General features: G+C 37.0%; 2 protein-coding genes across 5 annotated transcripts in view; both read right to left on the minus strand.

Annotated features, from left to right (window-relative positions):
• The window catches only part of LOC117424580 (uncharacterized), a 92,490-nt gene extending 88,161 nt beyond the window's left edge, over nucleotides 1–4,329 (minus strand). For 2 of the 4 annotated variants that reach the window (XM_034041057.3, XM_034928400.2), the window contains exons 1-4: nucleotides 4,207–4,329; nucleotides 2,075–2,386; nucleotides 1,350–1,385; nucleotides 4–315 (exon numbers count right to left, since the gene is read on the minus strand). In XM_034041057.3, coding sequence (XP_033896948.3) covers nucleotides 4–315; nucleotides 1,350–1,385; nucleotides 2,075–2,378 — 652 coding nt within the window. In that variant the 5' untranslated portion in view covers nucleotides 2,379–2,386; nucleotides 4,207–4,329. The remainder of the gene's footprint in view (nucleotides 1–3; nucleotides 316–1,349; nucleotides 1,386–2,074; nucleotides 2,387–4,206) is intronic. The other 2 variants (XM_034041058.3, XM_058992464.1) reach the window with 2 other exon arrangements.
• A 3,674-nt stretch (nucleotides 4,330–8,003) lies between these two features.
• Nucleotides 8,004–18,163, minus strand: LOC117424649 (sulfotransferase 2B1-like). The gene is made up of 6 exons (XM_034041240.3): nucleotides 17,771–18,163; nucleotides 12,122–12,333; nucleotides 10,861–10,987; nucleotides 9,860–9,954; nucleotides 8,833–9,013; nucleotides 8,004–8,375 (listed from the first exon to the last, which is right to left on the minus strand). The coding sequence occupies exons 1-6, from the start codon at nucleotides 17,907–17,909 to the stop codon at nucleotides 8,260–8,262; spliced, it is 870 nt and encodes a 289-aa protein (XP_033897131.1). The 5' UTR covers nucleotides 17,910–18,163; the 3' UTR covers nucleotides 8,004–8,259.
• Between the last annotated feature and the right edge of the window lie 1,967 nt (nucleotides 18,164–20,130).

Raw genomic sequence — 20,130 nt, forward strand, 5'->3', positions numbered from 1 at the left:
TACCTGGGAATGAATTTAATTTCGTCTGAGAAACAATAGCCTTGCGAGCTGTGCAGTTGGAGACAGATTCTTGTGCCCCTCTGAAACTGTCCGACTCTGCACCTGCAGTCTTTACTTTAACAACACTACCATTCACTTCGAACGTGTCCATGGACTCCAGCATAGATTTTAAATTTCTAAAGCCATAACTATTCACAGCAAGGTGTGTCTGGTGCTTCTGGGCATAAGCACTTCTTATTTGTTTATTTGAAACGCCCTCCGGATGTCTCCGGCACAGTTCCAGGATCCATTCACGCAGTAACTCTATGGAATACCCTAATAATAACAATAAAAAAGAGTTGGTCTATAAAGTACACAGAGGTAACAAAATACATCTTTTGTAGGTTTCACATTTTCCTGTTAAGCCCTTAAAGTACACAAGGAATTAAGTGGTTGTTCAAATGATTTCTTCTTAATATTCATTTGAGAGTGACTCCAGTATCACGAGGAGGAAAATGTGTCTTCTATTCTACTGCATCTCTTCTGCAACACTCCCTGTAATAAATACCACATTTGTTCTGCAAGGCATTTCTTTCTGATATATTTCTTGTATCCACTAGGAGCAGAGTTTTGCAGGGGGATAGGTTAACAGTTACACTCAGGTGTACCAGTTGTACTTAGACATGTTTCACAGCTGTATTGAAGCCCCAGGGGTGCGCTAAACTTTTAAAAAGCCACCAGGCTGTGAGGGTCGAAACAGGAAATGTAGAAAGGTACCCAACAAATCAGTACAAGCTCAAGGTAAATCTTTTAAGGTTTTTTTTTTTTTTTTTTTTTTAAACAATAGTAAAAATAATTTTCTAATAGTGATAGTGCCCTCTCGATGATGGCTCTACCGTGTGATAGTTGACTTTGACTTTTGTTCCTCATTAACCAAGCATGCTTAAACATATTGATACGTTCATAGCAGTCAGCAATGGTAAGCAATGACATGGAATTAGCTTAGTGCCTCCTTTACAACAAGTACTGTGCATGTATCAAAATCTCAGGGGTAGGGAGGCTGTTAACCTGTCCATCTCATAGTTTCTCTGTACTGTCTCATTTTAGAGTTTTTCATGTATCTACAGAACTACTTATGCTATTGTGATTGTGAGGGAGTTGTTAATTCCAACCCTCACTAAAAACCACGAGGCTAACAAAGCCGTTTCATCGTAGTGTATTTAACATTGCACCGTTTAAGAAGGACTGAATGGTGTTACAAGGACTGGAACAAAACGTTAACTGTACTAACTGCTTGCACTTTTAATTAGTATTTGTACACGTAAACCATACGTTATGTATTGCAAAAGTATGTAAATCAGTGTACTTACCGGCAGGAGGGAGTATTGGTGTTGCTGCTGGGAGACCTGTGAAAGAAAAAGAATGAAAGGTTGGTAATCTGTGTAAACATGGCAAAATGAACGAATGCTAATTTTAGTTATATAGAAAATACTTATATTAGAAATAATATTAGTAAACAAAATAAAAATAAATTAAAATCTAATGGCCATTCTAATGTACTTTATTTGGTTTTATGTAAAGTATGTAAATTAAATGTTTCACCTAGGCAGTAGGTGGGGGGGGGGGGGCCGGGTTGGTTACTGTGGATTGATAAAGCTGAGCGTAACCCTATATTTGGGCTGACTATTAATTATCTTTTGAAGAGCTCTGTTTATTTTTACACATTTAGCTTTTTTTGTTGTTGCTGTTTTGATAATAAAAGTTCAAATATTGCACCTTCCACCTCGGACTTCCTGCCTTGCTTTCTATTCACCATTACTGCAACTGTTTTGGAACCTCACAGTGATTAAACTTGTTAATGCTATTCTTTAGCCCAAGCTCTTGGTGTATGACAGTCAGTTTGTTTGTCTGTCTGCTAGTCTCTCAGTGTGTCACTCTTTTACATATGTCTAGAGAAGCCATTAACCAGATATAGGTCACGGGATCTACTTTTTCATGTTGCAGCTCTAATTTAGAATTTACAGCTAAAGTGGGGAATGAATGTTTTTGCATTGTGATTAAATATAGAAACAAACAAAAATGAATGTTCACTAACTTGAAGCTTTCTGTGTTAAAGCAGTTGTTGCCAGTGGATTTGGAATAGTAATGGGAACATTGGTGAAGTTCTCAAATCTTGTTCTAGGTGCTGCAGCCTTCACTGTGAGCCCATTTTTATCAAACTGGAGTGTAATTGTGTCCAGCATGACCTCTAGCAGGGCTTCCAGGCTCTTAAACCCATACTGCGCAATGTTCAACTGCTTGCTGTAGGTTTGCCTGTAGATCAATGGTAGCTTCAGTACTGGGATCCCCTCAGGATGAAAGCTGCAAAGATGATAAATTTCTTGCTTGAGCTGATCCATGTTGTAAACTGTAGAAAAACAGAGAAAGATCATGTCTTATATAAAGCATGATTACAGGAACTGATCAACAATCACCAAGACGAAAAGTCCCCCAAATTAGTCTACTGGAACTACCCAATGGAATGCAATACAACCAAATACAAATAAAACTGGCTACAAAGAATATAAATAAAGTAGTTATTTCATTACTAACAGCAATATTAGCTGCTAGACTATGGATCTATCCGAAGAATAATTCAAATTATGAAATATCTATTATGCTAAAATCACTGCTAATGTAACCACATGCTATAACAATGTGATTGTGCTTCAATAAATTGAGTATTGGTGCTTTCTGCCGTCACATACTGTATTCATATTATTAGTAGGAGGTGGTGTGGTCCAGTGGTTAAAGAAATGGGCTTATAACCAGGAGGTCCCTGGTTCAAATCCCACCTCAGCCACTGACTCATTGTGTGACCCTGAGCAAGTCACTTAACCTCCTTGTGCTCCGTCTTTCGGGTGAGACGTATTTGTAAGTGACTCTGCAGCTGATGCATAGTTCACACACCTTGGTCTCTGTAAGTCGCCTTGGATAAAGGCGTCTGCTAAATAAACAAATAATAATAAAAATAATAATATAATACATAGTAGACCCTGGTCTTGATGTGATACAGCCATTTGTAATTTGTTTGTATCAGATAGTTTGTATCAGATGGAAATTATGTAACACTGCTAACTTTCATTACAGAACACTACAGTAAACCTTGTTTTCCTTTAAATGTCTATTTAATAAGGTGTAAAATAATTTTCTCCCCCATTTTATTCAGAATGCCAAAAGAAAATGCTTTTGCTGATTTTAATACGGCCCATGTTTGCCAACATCCATTTAATGTGGTTGTATGGTTCCTACACAATAAAACTGAATTCAGGCATTCAAATCCCTGTAATGCAAATCCATATTGCAAACATTTTGGAAATACTTAGTGGTGTATTAGTCAATGCACTCAGTGTCTCGTTTAGCATTGGTGCTTTTTGTAACTCAGGCACAACATTTGAAAATGGAACAGAAAAGAGACTAATGTACATTGTTGATAGTCATAAGAAATGTGTAGAAATGCAAGCATAGACTAAAAAAAAATTACAAACGTTGAAAGCCAGCAAACCACCATCTCTGAGCAGTATACAGCAGGGTTTTCTGGAATTATGTTTACTGATGCCTCAACCACATTACTTCATTAACATTTTACATGGAATACAACAACGAGTTTTCCACAGTTGTGAGATTTAACTGTGGTACATTTTTTTTAATACACTTCGGTTTATATCAGAATCGGTTAATGGAATGCATGAGATTAAGACAGAATGAAGAGGGTCCTCACACCATTTTCGCTTGACACCATGTTCAGAAAACCGCGTGACCTTACCTGCTCGTGTATGCATGCATTTTAGGAATGGACATTATAAACCAAATGAAATTTAAATGGTGTAATTTTAATTTAAGTTTAAGCAAGTTGGGTTTAAATTTGCAACGTGTATGTGTGTTATTTTAAAATCCAACATCTCACACTGAGTGAGTCGGTTTCAAAAATCCAAAAAAAAAATGAAATTGCACCGATTGTTGACTGCGAACTAGTCACAATTGAATTGTCTTCCAACCCAATTGGTGTTTTTGGTCATAAACTCTATCAAATGCCAGTACTAGATATGTCATGGAAAAAACGCGTTTTATGCCTGATAAAACAAAATGAACGGTGGGTACACGTGATATTAAATAACGTTGATAAAAAACACATAAACTAATACATTGCACACAACACAAAGGAGTTTAGAGTAGCAAATACCGTACCGTTCCAAATGTCTAGCTAGTATGCTTAATGTTATGTTCGTGACATACGCACCGCAGAGTAATTCCTACACAAGAACCTTCCGTGTTCCTGTTATGTCACGAAAGGAAGGAGGGGTTAGGTGTTAAGCAGTGACGTAGTCGAACCGGAACGCGCCGCAACGTCGTTCGGGTACTGGTACTTTTTTTCTGAAGTTATGAATATTTACCGATTTGTTATGAAAATGCTTACATAGCGCCCGACCGGTCTAATGTCGGTGCCTGGGCATCAATGAGCGATCTATTTTCCGTTGGGCAATCCCATTAGTATTACCATTGAATAAGCACTAGGAACAAAAAAAAAAAAAAATCAGTGTCCGATTCCCTACATACCAGTTTTGATGGTACACTCCGACTATGGTACCAGCGCGTATTTTAAGTGATTGAAAAGTCACACACAAGTCTGATTCTGTCAGTCGTCCTTGTGATGCAATGAAGAGAACATTAGGAACATATTACACACTACAACTTTAATACTAAGGCTAGCTTTTTTTGGTTATATATAACAAAAGCATAAGTAAGTACTACACGTTTACACCAAAGACTTTGGTGGTTATTTTTTGACTTTTTTATCATGAATGTTTTTTTTCTATCTTTTTATCTACCCGCACGATGCTTTCAAAACGCCAATCGGCCAGCACTGATATTGATAAAGCCGCATGGTAGTGTAAAGATTGCTGGATATAAATTCCTTATTCCTTATTCAGAACTGCACTTTTAATTGATATGCACGTGGAAAACAATTGGATAATTGTTACAGAGGCGGCTATTTAAAAGACGGCTGCTGCATACATAGGCGAGAAAAAGAGGACTGGAGAGCGTTGCTGGGTGACTGGGACGGTGCCGAGCTGGTTTTACAGCATATGTTGTAAATAAAATTTTATAGATTTATAGATAGATTTATAGATAGATTTATAGATAGATTTATAGATAGATTTATAGATAGATAGATAGATAGTGAGTGAGACTTGTTTCTTTTTATTAAAGAAAAAAATTGCATGTGTTCAGATCTTAAACGCTTGTAGATTTGTAAACGTGTCAGGTGTTTAGTGTTACCGTGAATGAACATGTTCACGTTTTAAGTGCTTAAACACCTTGACGTGTTTAAAAACTGTTTCAGATAAGTGTTTTATTCATGTGTTCTAAACTTAAACAATTGATTTTAGAGTGTTACTTCGTTCCCATGAACACACAACCTTTTAACACAGTTGCTGGAATGTTTAAATTGAGTTACGATGTTGCTACAAGGTTGTGTGTTAGCGGCTTCTCAATGACTGCAAGAAGCATGATAAGTTAGTTATTTATCTAATATAAACACCACTCAATTATTAATCCTAAAATGTGGGTCGGTTTTGGTTTTAACAGCTATGCCTATGCAGAATGTTCCCAGATTATCTAAGAAGCTTTGAATATTGATTGATGTGTTGGTAATTTGATTGCCCATCTGATAAGATGAGGATCACAAATAGTCCAGTAGATATCCATGTCTTGGAAACACCTTTTCCCTTTTCTCCCCTTCATGCTGAATTCAGCCCACATCTTGTTCCTCCCTATTTCTTAGCATGCGCCTCGCCAAATCCCCTGCATTTGAGCCCCCAGTGAGCTTAGGTAATGGATCTAAAAACACATAACAGAATGTTTTATAATGGTATGTTGAAAAAAAACATTTCCATTTAATCTGTATAAAGATAAAATGAAATTTGTGACTTTTTGTAATCTGTATCCTCCAGTCGCTGGTAGAGTTCTTCCAGTTCCTTGCTTTCTGTACAAGGCCTTTGCAGGAAATCATTTTTGACCTCTGCTGCCCCTGTAGAGAGCTGCCATCTCTGCAAGGCTAGCAGCTCTGCCTGGTTCTCTAAAATGGCACCCAGCTTCATTAGGACATTTACTTGGAATTCTGTAAAATGATATGCTTTAATATTTCATTTGACATAAAAGATGAGTTTATGTTAACAAACACGAGACAAAACTCACGATTCAAGCCCCTTTCCTAAATGACCAACTTTCACCTACCCTACGGAATAAATTGTCGTGCCATTTAGTTAAGGGTACTCTGTTCCTGTTACACAGTGCTCTCACAGGTCGAGAGGGAGCTCTAACACCAAGCACCATTCGATCTCTGTCACAATATCTTGTCCACCTTTCCTCAAACTCTCCTTTTCTGACCCATGCTTGCACATTAAAGTGGTGCCAAAAGCAATGCATATCCTGTGAACAATATTAAATATACATTTAGGTTGTTTGTGAATTGTGACCTAGACCTAGGGAGGGTTAGGTCGGCCAGTGTGTCCTCGGCTCACCACGCACCAGCTACCCCTGTAGTCTGGCCGGGCGCCTGCGGGCTTGCCTGTAAACTGCCCGAGAGCTGCGGTGTCCTCCGACTCTGTAGCTCTTGGGTGGGCTGCATGGTGAGTCCGCAGTGTGAAAAAAAGTGCTCGGCTGACGGCACACGCTTCGGAGGACAGCGTGTTTGTCTTCGCCCTCCGGAGTTAGCGCAGGGGTGGTAGCAGTGAGCTGAGCATAATAAAATAATTGCAGATTCCTAATTGGGAGAAAATAATTGGCAACAACTAAATTTATATTAAAAAAAAATGCATTAAGAATTGCAAATAAAACAACTTGTGACTCCTGCGCCTCTTCAATCATCATTGCCCTTCTAACAATACTTGGCAGAACAAATCTTAATGTGAGCATTTCTCACATGAGCTTTGTAACACCCTATAATGCGGGAGTCACACGGCTGGGTGAAATAAGGTTCCACCCTTTCAAAGACTCTACATAGGAGCGTCGTTGTATCATCGTCTTTTTCATGCGTAATGTCAGTTACTGCGCAGCAGGCAGTGTCACTGAGGACATAGGTATTGTTTGGCCTTTTAACTTGAATTTTTCGCTTGTGTTGTGATTGTAGTTTGAAAACTCTCAAGCTCTCCTAGTCTTTTTACAATTTGTGCAAGAGGATTTTTTCCCTATGCGAACCAGATGTTTCAGCTGCTGTAGATGGTTCTCAAATGGGAAACCGCTGCAATTATCAAGGTTCCCATACTCATATGCATCAGATGCAAGATAGACCATGGAATGTACATTATAAACTAGGAATTCTTGCCCATTCTTGCTTCCTTGTGCCACACAGAATGTCAGTAATTGTCTTGCATGTTCATTTTGCTCTTGAGCAAGTCCTGGGCAGACAAGGATGCACAAGGCAACACTCAAGGTCATGTCTCATTGGCTAAGAATCCACAGCTCTGACACATGAATGCCCCGCCCACTTCTACAGAACAGCGACTGAGACAGTAGCTACAGGCTGCAGTTATTCCCTTTTGACAAAATGCTGCACACAGAGAGTGCGAAATCATTTAGATATATCTCTAAATAACTTCCTGTTCATTTAGAGATATAGCTAAATAACTTCATGTTCAGCAAGTCCATTCAAAACATAATATCTCTAAATGAACAGGAAGTTATTTAGAGATATCTTCTAATGATTTAGAGATATCTTTTAAAATGTTTTAATTTTAAGATATCTCTAAATGACGTACCATGCTAGCAAAATCCACATGGTTTCAATAATATTTAAAGCTATCTGTAATTCAATTTGAGATATCTCTAAAGGATAATTTGGCTTACCATACTTCACAATTATATGGGAAGTAGTTGAAATTGAATTGTATTTACAATAAGAAAATGGCTTTTAAAACACTATCACTAGAAGATGGATTCTTCTGAAACCGAATCAGTGCAAATAAATGAATACAACCAGTAAATTGGCATCACATTTTTATTTGTTTGGTTTTACAAATAATAAGATATGTGGTAGTATAAACCAACAGCTTGTTTTTAGTATTGCAGTTTGTATAATACCAGGACACCTATTTAAAAATCTCACAGTCACACCACACACTGTGCCAGGGTCACAAGTATATGGTATTGTTGTGTGTTTATTAAAAATATGTCAGCCATCTTGCATTTGTCTGTTTTATTCTCTGCCTCCATCTGGACATTTTGCTGCTGATCATGGCTTCAGTTTTTGTCCCATATAAATTTGAAATCGACGTCTTTCAATTTCTCTTTGTAAACCGAGTCAAAGAATTCTGCTTGTGCTACTGTGAAAAAGTTCTTCCAGTCCCCAGAAATCCCTGAAACAGAGCAAATGAAAAGAATTAATGGAAAAGGGAACCTACTGCTTTGCTACTGTTATAGCATTAAAACAGTGCAGCACATACAGAGGCTGCTGTCAATGGTGTATTAAACCACACAGAACACTCAAGGCTAAAAATGTTTGTATGAAATTGAGAGTTCATCAGATTATGCAATCCGAAATGTCTATAGGAGACTAGGAGTGTATGATAAAAGTTTAGTGAATATTCGTGCAAGACAGTTATGTTCACAATGTAATGTGTGAAAGATGGATCAATGGACACACCTGAAAAATAATTCCTATTAAGAAATGTATTTAACAGACTGCGGTATACCTTTTAGGACAGGATAGTCTTTCTATAAAAAAAAGTGTCTAAAATAGAAATACAAATAATAATAATCCAGTCCTGACGCCTCCTTCAAATACAAAAAGACTTTCCATGATACTCAAAATACCTTTTCTCAGGAACTCGGATCTTGACGTATCCATGAATTGCTTTGGTACCAGGGAGTAATTGGACATCTTGTTTTGCTTCATGTTCTTGAATGTGCAGTGATCTGCAATTCTCTCCATCACCTCTTCACTCAGAGACTTGCCAAGGAAACTGCATATCTTAGAAATGGATCCCTTCAAATCCTACAGAACATGGCAGTGAGCAAATTAATAAAGCGATTAAAAAGTGTCCTGTTTGTTTTGTATTCAAATCATGTTGGGGGAGTGGGAAATGTACAATTTAACCCAGGTTATAGGATATACAATGGATATGCTAGCACATTGTAAGTAGTCACTGTGCATATTATGGGTGAAATCTATCTGCAATTGACTTTCATTACGATTCTAAATCTTCATATCCTACAATATATGGGCAGCAGTGTGGAGTAGTGGTTAGGGCTCTGGACTCTTGACCGGAGGGTCGTGGGCTCAATCCCACATGGGTGACACTGCTGCTGTACCCTTGAGCAAGATACTTTACCTAGATTGCTCCAGTAAAAACCCAACTGTATAAATGGGTAATTGTATGTAAAAATAATGTGATATCTTGTAACAATTGTAAGTTGCCCTGGATAAGGACATCTGCTAAGAAATAAATAATATACAGTATACTGTCCACTTTTGATATACAGGGATGTCACCAAAGCTCCCACTGACACGCACAGCGTCGCCAAATTACTGGTTGAAGTCAGACTCAGAGAAGCACATGACCTTAAAATTGGTAATTTTATTAGCTTTATATTAGCTGTAATTTTGCTATTTTACCATGGTTATACTTTGCAATAACTGTAGTTTACCATGGTTTGCCATGTTTTTTTAATATGCTTTCACTGTTCTTTATTACACTTTGCTATGCTTTTTCTATGGGAAACTTGTATAAGCATAGACATTCCATTGCTTGTAATAAAACCTGGACTCTCAGATTGAAAATTTAAATGTAATCGCTGTACGTCAGTTGAATTATCTAACGTTACTGTACAAGATACAGACCATGATCATCTCTTCATATGTCAAGTACAGAATGCGGTCTTTTTCCTTTGCATTCAGCCATCCTTTCACATGATCAAACCAGGAGCCAAACAACACTGCATTAGAAAACAATTAAAGAGTTTATTACAAGTTGGAAGGTTAGATATTTCAAAGATAACACTAAAGAGCAGGGGTGGCCAACCCTGGTCCTGGAGAGCCACAATCCTGCAGGTTTTCTAAATCATCAATGGCTACATACTGGGAGAAAATGTTTGTGTTGACCAATTAAGAAAACAATTGGTTCAGTTAAGTAATTGAGAACTCAGGTGGAATGAAAACCAGAAGACCCAGCGGCTCTCCAGGACCTGGCTGGCCACCCCTGCTATAGATGTAAAATTGCTGCTGCTTCCTGGTACCTGTTTGTAATTATTCTACGTGGTTCTAATTTAAACGACTCAAACACTATTTGTTTCTTTTCAAGTTGCCCACTATAAATATACCATCGGCCAAAGAGTTTTTAAAGGGCCAGCGCCATCTAGTGATACATTAAATCTAGTGTAAAGAACACTAAAAACCATCTCCCGGTTCATTAAAGTAATTGTAACTAACAAAATAATTCAATAAATCATTTGTTATTTGGGTCTAAAATATCCAGTTTGGAAAGAAACTCATGGTATAGTAAACATGTATTTTTACTATAAAAGGTGAAATGACCCAGGAGGTGAGTGTGTAACAGATATCCTGTGAATAAGACATACAAACCGAGACCTTTCTTTAAGGTCTATTTTGAAAACAAGATATCATGTTTGCTAAAGCATGTGTTTCTTTCAAAACTGCACATTTGAGACCTGTGTAGCTAACAGAAGTGCACAAGAGATAAGATGAAATAAATGATTTTATTCATTAGAATTACTTGAATAAAGAACCATTAACTGCAATGATTTTCAACAGTGCGCAGGACAGTAAGTATTGAGGGTGTGGTTTTACGCTTTAATATTAAAGTAACAAGGAGTTTACTGTACCTTTTCCATTTAGAAATTTCATCAGAAGCTCATCACAGGTGCCTGGATCAACCAGGTAAGCTGCCATTCTACAATAGTGATAGTAAGATGTAAAAACGTCCTTCGGATTCCGCATTACATAAACCATCTAAAAAAAAAAAGGTAAAAAAAAAAAAATCATATCAATATGCTGACATGTATTTCTCTTTGGATTAACTGCGGGGGGAAAAAAACTGAATCTTTCAGCTGTCATAGTTGTGCAGCCACTTCTGCTCAATATATCATATTGGTTTTTCATTTCTCAAAGATATGCTGTTCACCATATACCACCACCAGATTATTACAAGCTTTCTGAAATCTTTTGCGTTTATTCCACAATATACAGAAAACTGCACATTCATATTTATCTTTATGAATGAAGATGTTCATAGCTGCATAATTAACTTCAAATCCTTTTTAATTTACTCTACAGAGATCAAGCCTCTTAAAGTAGAAAGCTGCAGGACAGTTTATTAAAATGAGGATGTGAGCATCTTCAGTTCTGTTCCTTTAGATATATATATTGTTTTTTAAATTCAATGGAGTGCATATGACATTCTAAGTAATTACGTTTTGTGTCTAGTGTGCTTCGCTTATGTAGCTCATGTTTCCATTTGAGACATATTCCTGTGTCAGATTTAAAAGCATTTACATTTTTAAAAGGCAGAGGAAGCCATATGGCTGATTTTTTTTTTTATTTCACTTGGGTAAAGTAAACTACTTTATTAAACCAATTAATCCTCTATCCAGATCTAGTTCAGGAAATTATTGAATAAGTTACTGATTGTACTATCAATTACAGTATTGCCATCATCTCCAGTGTTCAAAGGGCAGAGCGAGCCATGTAAGCATGGATCGAATCCCAAGGTACCGATCTCAGCTGCATTGGCCTCTCCCGCTGGGTTAGGGAGGAAAGTTGGCTGTAACCCAAACCCAGACTCACTGGCACATAGCATTAATGCAAAACAACCCTGGGGACTGGCAGGTCCCTAATCCGATTCCTCTATTACCCCAGAAGCCGCTTTTCATACATTTCACTGTCTTTGAGATACCAGTATTCTAAATGTAAATATAAAATATGAGCAAAGAACCAAAATAACTTCTACAGAATTGATATAGCTAGTGCTAATAAGATATAGTAAAATTGATTAACCTTGGTTAGCACTCCTTTAAATGTGAGGACTGTACCATTTAGATAGCTAGGGGAGGAGGTGTGTTGTCCCGTTGTAAAGCTTTGCCATACCTTTGCTTTAGAATTGAACCATGACTTTGGCATCATAGGGTACTGGAAATGTGTGGCCAGTATCCTGGGGGAAGGTCTGTCTTCCAGCTTCAGTTCTATGGCTCTGTTTAACTCCAGCCATGGCACCCGGTCCCAGCTTGGTATAGTCAGTACAGGTTTCAAATCTCCTCCACTCATTATAAGAGGCACCATTTCCTGCATCCATGTTGTACCTGTGCCATTCAAACACACAGTATGTTGACAACCAGCTATCGTTTAGACTTTTTGCATACTGTACTGTTCTAATATTTTACTTTAATATAATTTAGCTGAAATCTTGCTTCCATCAATCTTTGCAAAATGTGGGCATTTAAGGCATTGTAGCAATTCATTTTTTGAAGTAATCTTGTGTTACTGAATTCCAAAATGTGTTGAGGTAGTGCTGTATTTGTTGTGTAATGTGGCATAGTTTGTCTCACTTTTCTGTCAAGTTTATCACATTGCAGCTCACTGGATGATAAAACCAGGGGTCTGCCGGCCAGACTATGTTTTGGAGAACACCCTGCTGTGCATTGCTTTCCACATTGTTTTCATAATTTAGAATTGTTTAGGGCCATTATATTAAGAATGACCCCTTGCATGTCTTTGTAAAATACTGTCATGTCACTGCGTGAAATACAGTATGCAGGATACATCCTGAGACTGACAATGTTTATACATGTACGTTGCATGTTCTATGCCTCTTCAAAACCTTTTTCTTATCACACAATGCATTGTATAAAGTAAATAAAGTGAGTTCACCTCTTCAGTAACCATGTGGACGCTTTGTTTTTCTTGAAACTGTACATTATTTTACAGTAGTTTATTTCACTCCCTTTGAGCCTGCACACTGTATTCATTTCAACTTGTAGCTTAGAAGTAGGGGTTGCTAAGATAATAAGAAAAACAATTCCAGAAACAAACATAGCCTTCAGTATAGTGTAGCAATTAGTGCTGTGTGGGTGTTTCATAGTATGGCACAGTGTTAGTATTTATTTATTTATTTATTTATTTATTTATTTGTGGTCAGTTATTTAACTTAGGTGACCTGTTCCATAATGTGCCCCACCAAAACAACTTCTTCAAAACAAGTGACTGACATCTTATATACATATAGGCGCCGGGTTGTATATGCCGTGGGCGTGGTGCCCGGGCTCAAGCAATACTCCGGAATGCGAGTCCAGCACCACCAATGTTTGAGCTCATAAATAATAAATATAGGTACCTTTTGATGGGATTGATATCCTATATGTGATGTTTTAAATATTCCACCTCATAATGGTAAAATACACGAGAAACAGCGTACCTATTGAATAACATTTCACATCAGATTAGTCTAACAGGAAAATCTGCATTATTTCTCCATCGTTAAGTGAAAGTTCTGCATGTTCAAAAGTACCTTACCGATGAAATTGACAAAATCTCCTTAACGACCTCATTTTGCAACCTGAAAAGCACCCAAATGTTTTTGCTCTTTACTAAGCACTAAGTTGTCTATGCACTAATCAATAAATTCTATCTTTGTATAAACACAAATTCAGTTGACTAGTGATGGGACTGAAGCCTCAGCTGATTCGAACCCACGTGAACCAACTGAAGTAAACAGTGTTACGAAGCAAAGGTTCATGCGGTTCATTTGAACCACTAGGTCATGTGACCCATGAATGAAGTTTAGCAGTGGCTGATAGAAAGAAACTATTTATTTTTTTTACCATACGTCCTCGTTTTGTCAACAGTGCTCAGTGTGGTGTTTCAGTCAAGCTGAAAGGAACATTTAAAAAAAAAAAGCCTAAATATAAGAACATAAGAAAGCTTACAAACTAGAGGAGGCCATTCGGCCCATCTTACTCGTTTGGTTGTTAGTAGCTTATTGATCCCAGAATCTCATCAAGCAGCTTCTTGAAGGATCCCAGGGTGTCAGTTTCAACAACATTACTGGGGATTTGGTTCCAGACCCTCACAATTCTCTGTGTAAAAAAGTGCTTCCTATTTTCTGTTCTGAATGCCCCTTTATCTAATCTCCATTTGTGACCCCTGGTCCTTGTTTCTTTTTTCAGGTCACTCAGGTATATTGTTTATACTCGATCAGGCTGTGAGTGAGTTGAATTTCCCAGCTCTTTCAGAAATGAAAACTGGTTTAATTTAAAACGCACTTTGTTTATGTGTTCACAAACAGCGGCCAGAGCAGCAATACAGAATTTTCGCTTTGGTGGGTTGCATCTACACTGGACGAGAGTGACAGCTGCGAGCAAAGTCGCCAAATGTCAATCCACACCAGACGCGACTTGGAAACGATCCAAATGAAAATAAATACATGACCCCGCCCGTGCATTCCTATTGGACATACTAGAGATGGGCTGTCCCATTACAAAATAGGGCTTGTTTTGATAAAAGGTTACCACCCTGACCTCCGGCAACTCCGTTGTAAAATAAAGGTTGGACTTGTAAAATCTATAGATCAGAGTTATTGAACACCCATATATATCAAAGAGGTTTATTGTTATCATATATTAGTAGTAATTGTACAGTTGTATCCGTAGTATGTTTTATTGATTTTTTTCAAGGTACCAGTACGCCTTGTAGTAGTAGTCATCTGATTTGAAGCCTGGTACATCTGCAGCTGTCAAAAAACAGCTGGACAACAGTAGTATAGTTAAACTGATATTTTCAACAAAATTATTTTATTGTTATACATTTATATATACAACTTATTGCAATCTCAATTGTGTTTCTTTACAAATTCCTTCATTGTTCCTTTACAAATTCCTTTATTGATCCTTTTTATCAATCCTTTTTATTTAAAGTGCAACATTATTATTATTATTATTATTATTATTATTATTACATTGTTGTTGTTAAACATACACAATCACTATTATTATTATTATTATTATTATTATTATTATTATTATTATTATTATTATCCGTGTTATTATGGTCACATGTTCAAGTTGTGTGAATGCTGGATATATAGACTGCATGTATGGTCTGGTTTATTTTTTATTATTAATAAATCTATTTTTATGCAACTTGCGTAATCGGAAAGAAAATGTCTCAGTGCTGCTAAATGCACCCCCTGCAAGCCACGACTACTGGTACTACATAAAATGATTAACTTATTTTCAGACGTGACGTGTTTTCAGGTGTGTATTTGACTTGTGTCAAGGGTGTTAACCTTGCTTCTGACTGGTCAGTTTCATTCCAGTCGCGCGACAAAAAAATAAATAAAATAGAAACAGGTGTGTGACAGGGTGGCTGTGCGGTGTCCTCAGGTCAGAAGCAGGAAGGGAAAAACACTGACACCAGATAAGTAGGCCCTACTGCAGCTCAAAACAAAGAGACGTGGTGCGCCATTTATTTAAATACAAAAATAAATAAAAGGTTTTAACAAAAAGACTGTGCTCACAGAGCAAAATAAAACAGTTAAACAAAAATAAGTCACAAACACAAAATAAAACAAAACACAGGTCAGGCTGGGTAATTGCTGTCACTGTTCCTGTATTTAATGTAAGTTTCGTTTCGTTTCGTTTCGTTTCGTTTCGTTTCGTTTCGTTTCGTTTCTCTCGCTCCTCTCGCTCCTAACACACCCACCCTGAGTGCAGCGAGCTGCAGGCTTTAGTTTTATGCAGGTGACCATCTCCCGATTAGCAACAAATTAATCACTTAATTCAGGAGATGGCCACCTTCTGCACGAGGTTTTTAAATCACTGTGGATGGGGTTACCCATCCACAATACTAAACAATACAAAAAACAAACAAACATTCGGCTACGCCGTCAATACATTTCTAAATAAATACAAAACAATGACAAAACACAGGGAGCTTCGCCGTCATATGTAAATACAACAAATAAATACAAAACAATAACTTGCACAGGGGCGGAGGGGGAGACCCCGTTCTAAAAATAAAACAAACAAATCAATGTACAGGGCACCTCGCTCTGTTAAAAGGTGCAACGCAAGTTTTTCTCAAAGTGACGTCGCTCGTATTGCGCGCTGCTGGTGTGGATACTCCCATTTGACTGCATTGACTTTGAAATTATTAGTTCGTGTTGGTCGCTTATGGAAGGCCATCTTGGTCAAAAACGTGTACAGTTTAGTACATGTTTCAAATACATTACTAGATGTAGTACTGCGATACATTACGCGATCTATTTTATGGAAAGCCATCTGGGTCAAAAACATGTACAGTTTAGTACACGTTTCAAATTTTTAAAAGCCGTCTAAAAACATACATTTTTAAACTTGCCTTTAAATTTTTATATATATATATATATATATATATATATATATATATATATATATATATATATATATATATACACATGCCTTTACTTTTCCTGTACCGTTATTATGTTTTTTTTTTTATTTTTTTTTATTTCTGTAATCGCCGGGTCTTTTTTAAACGTCGCGTGTATGATTATTAGGTTAATACAATGCGCGTTATACTGGATGTGGTCTTTTTTAGTGGATTTTATTATGTTTATTAATATTAACAGTGGAAGATGCAATTCAGGTTTTCAATGCAGATTCGTTCTTCTGCGTGTTCCTTTTCTAAAGTTTTGCATATCCTTGTTTACTTTCGCATTATACTTTGGGGTGTACAATACAGTGGTATTTTGTTATAAAATAAAACTGTTATTTAACCCACTGACGCAACCTTTTAACGACGTTGCTGGAATGTTGCAATTTAGTTATGTGAATGCCATAAGGTTGTATGTTAGTGTAAGTAAAATTGAAGATGTTAGTGATGTTACATACATAGTCTAATAAACACTGGGCCTCAATAGTCGGCGGTGCTTGTGGCAAATAGGCCTATTGTAAAGAAACGACCTCGGCAATATACAAAATAAAGTTGGAGCATCCAAAGACGTGCCCAATGCGCTCTGTATTGGTTATAAAGGGCTACATTTTGGGGTGCTGAGCTCATGGGGTACGGCTTGCACATTACAATCTTTAGTGTTTTTGTAAACAGGAGACGATAACCTATCTAGTGATACCTAGATATTTAGTGAGCAACGCGTCTATGGGGGTAAATGATGCAAAACAAGCGGGTAATATATGGGTACCGTTATGCTGCTGATACAGATTTTTTATTAATATTTTCGTTTTTCTTGAATAACCAACTTCCATGTGGTGAACTGGATACCCGGTTTCAAAAGAACCGGTTCGCCCCAGTATAGTACACCTATTTAGAATGCTAAACTACTACGTCCGACGCTCACCGCCCTGAACTGAAAGGTAAAACACATTAATGTTTGCACATATATTTCATAAATAAATAAATAATTTTTGTATTTTCCTCACTTTATTGTTCATAAAATGGCCTATTAAAGTTTAATGACAAGTGTGTGAGCTAAGTTTACTGCACCTAACTTTGATTAGGGTTCCATTGATTCTAATAATTAAAAACATAAGCACTTTGTAAACTTACAAATCGCAGTGTTTTGTACTGTATATTGTGGGTTCATATTAAGTGCAATATACGCGGCTTTAACTAAAATACCTCGTCTTTATTACTACGTGGTCAAAAAATATATATATATATATATATATATATATATATATATATATATATATATATATATATATATATATATATATATATATCTGTGTCTGTGTTTAAACTTACCAGACTTTGGATAAGTCCCTATAAAGATGTCATCATCTCGAACATTGAATTCCTCTGCATATTTCAGGCTTTCGGGAGAGTACAGCGCGGCAGGTATGTACAAGCCTCTGTAGTCTACATACAACTCCTCTTCAGTCATCTTCCAAAACAAGTTAAAAAAAAAAAAAAGTGTCTTATTTATGTGTGCTTTTATTTATGTGTGCTGTATGAAAACAGACGTAATGTTGTTGTTATTATTATTATTATTATTTAATCTAATTCTGACCTTGGCAAGTATTCAGATCTAATGACGATGTAACTAGTTGTAAAATAACATATAATCTATATATATTTTTAGGACAGCCCCAGTGTTGCTGAGTGTCATGAAAAAAATGGACACTCCCTTTCAAAACAAGGCCAAACAAGCAGCCCCACCGAGAGGGCGGGGGCATTTTCTCGGTGCCCAACGCCCCTAAGTAGGGCCTTGGTGAAGGGGGGGAGGGGGTTTCGGATGAGGTAAAAGTCGGAACGAGCCGGAACGGCCCGAAACGGTACTTTAATGAATTCAATTGCTTTAAAAACAGCATAGAAAGTTACACACACGTGAGGAGAATATTTTAGAAATCAGAACCGATTAATAACACGCTGTCATTAACCCGTTCCGGCCCAGAACCCTCTTTTTAACACCAAAAAGCTCCCGGCACATTGGGTTCCGAAGGTGCAGACGACGAAAATTATACACACAATACAACTAAGTGAGATCAACATAACACTATTGAAAAAACCCACCGAACCGACCTTTAACTGCCCATTCCGTGCAATAAACAGACAAAACCGCCCGGAACACGGGGTTCTGAAGCTGCACAGAGTATGAAAGGTCTAGAATTGCTGGTAGCCCCTAACTGTAACAGTTATATGTGATTTTAAAAAATCCCCCCCCCCCCGGAACATGTTGTAAGATGACAGGTATCAGTTAAAACGAAAATAAATCTGTTAAAAACGTGTTAATTACATGATGTAATTTCCTGCCTATTCCATTTTTTGTTAGCAATCAATGAACATGAGAAAGCATCTTCTGACAATCTAAATTAGATAACTATGCTTTTTACGAAGGCTAATTTCTTTGCTGATCTTGACTGGAGTTAATTTTTTTGAGTCAACAGTATAAACTGAGACATGGATCAAGGTGTAATAAGATTACATTGTATTCCGTTTCTGATCAAATGAAATGTTGTCACTTCTTTACTTATGAAAGGAATGCTATTTAATCTTCCTTAATATAAGCATAAGCATTAGCCTATGTAAAAGGATACAGCACAGTATTGCAATACTCATATTGTTATGGTTCTAAAGTCTTTAAACAGTACTATAAATGGAAAAAAGGCAATATTTAAGTTACCATTGAAATCGTAACTGTACCAAAAACACAGATTTAAACGTCCATGAAAACCTGGGTTAACGTTGTGCTTGTTTTAAACAAAATGCATTCGTGCAGCTTGCCTGCTTTGGCTTGAAAATAAAACCCTGTGCATTGTTTGAAACTAAAATGTTCCAGTAAAATTTCCAGTACTTGCTTTGAAATCTGCCTCACCTTTCTGTATTTGTTGGTAGAGTAATTTTGCCTTTTTCGTGACCAGCATGCCGCTTACAGGAGTGCCTATGTGGTTGCATTGCACTCATGGTTGAGTGACTGCATACTTGCGGTTGAAGGTTGGGTGTTCGGTAGGCTGGTCAGTTCATAACTGTGGTGTTCGTAACTCTGAAGTTCTTCTACTGTACTTCTAAAATACCTTATATAGCTATCACACATACGCAACAGATAACATTAATCATTGTCTCTTTTTTCTTAAACTTTGCAGGATAAAATATACTACTTCTAAAATACATTTAACACAGCAAATATGATGTTGACTCTTCAGTAATTCTCCAGATCACAGTACACACAAGCTTTCCTACCAATAATACAACAAATAATAAGCATGCTACCTTTGCAAAACAATTTTACAAAGGTGTACTTGAGGTTATTTTTGAGAAAACGCTATCCTTCGATGTAAAAAAATTGCAGCTAGGTGCATATTTTCTTTTGCTTTTTTTATTTAAAAAACTCCCTCTGTAGTACACTTTATCATTTGTTAACAGCAGCTGTATGTGTATATAAAATGAATTAGTTACATGTGAAATAAAATGTAAGTTTAAAAAACACACCCTTTCATATCTAAAGACTTGGGTACTGTTTTGATGAGTGTTGTGAGACAGCAGGGAGGGGGTTAAAACCTCTCTGCAGTAAAAACATGTGCTAAATTGTTAAATTAGTACCAGGTGCAGGGTATTTAAGAGAGGCATCTAGTTTGCTCAGGGCTGCTGAGTAGGAGGACGCAGAA

Source organism: Acipenser ruthenus, chromosome 19, assembly GCF_902713425.1.
Source record: "Acipenser ruthenus chromosome 19, fAciRut3.2 maternal haplotype, whole genome shotgun sequence".
Taxonomy (NCBI): domain Eukaryota; kingdom Metazoa; phylum Chordata; class Actinopteri; order Acipenseriformes; family Acipenseridae; genus Acipenser; species Acipenser ruthenus.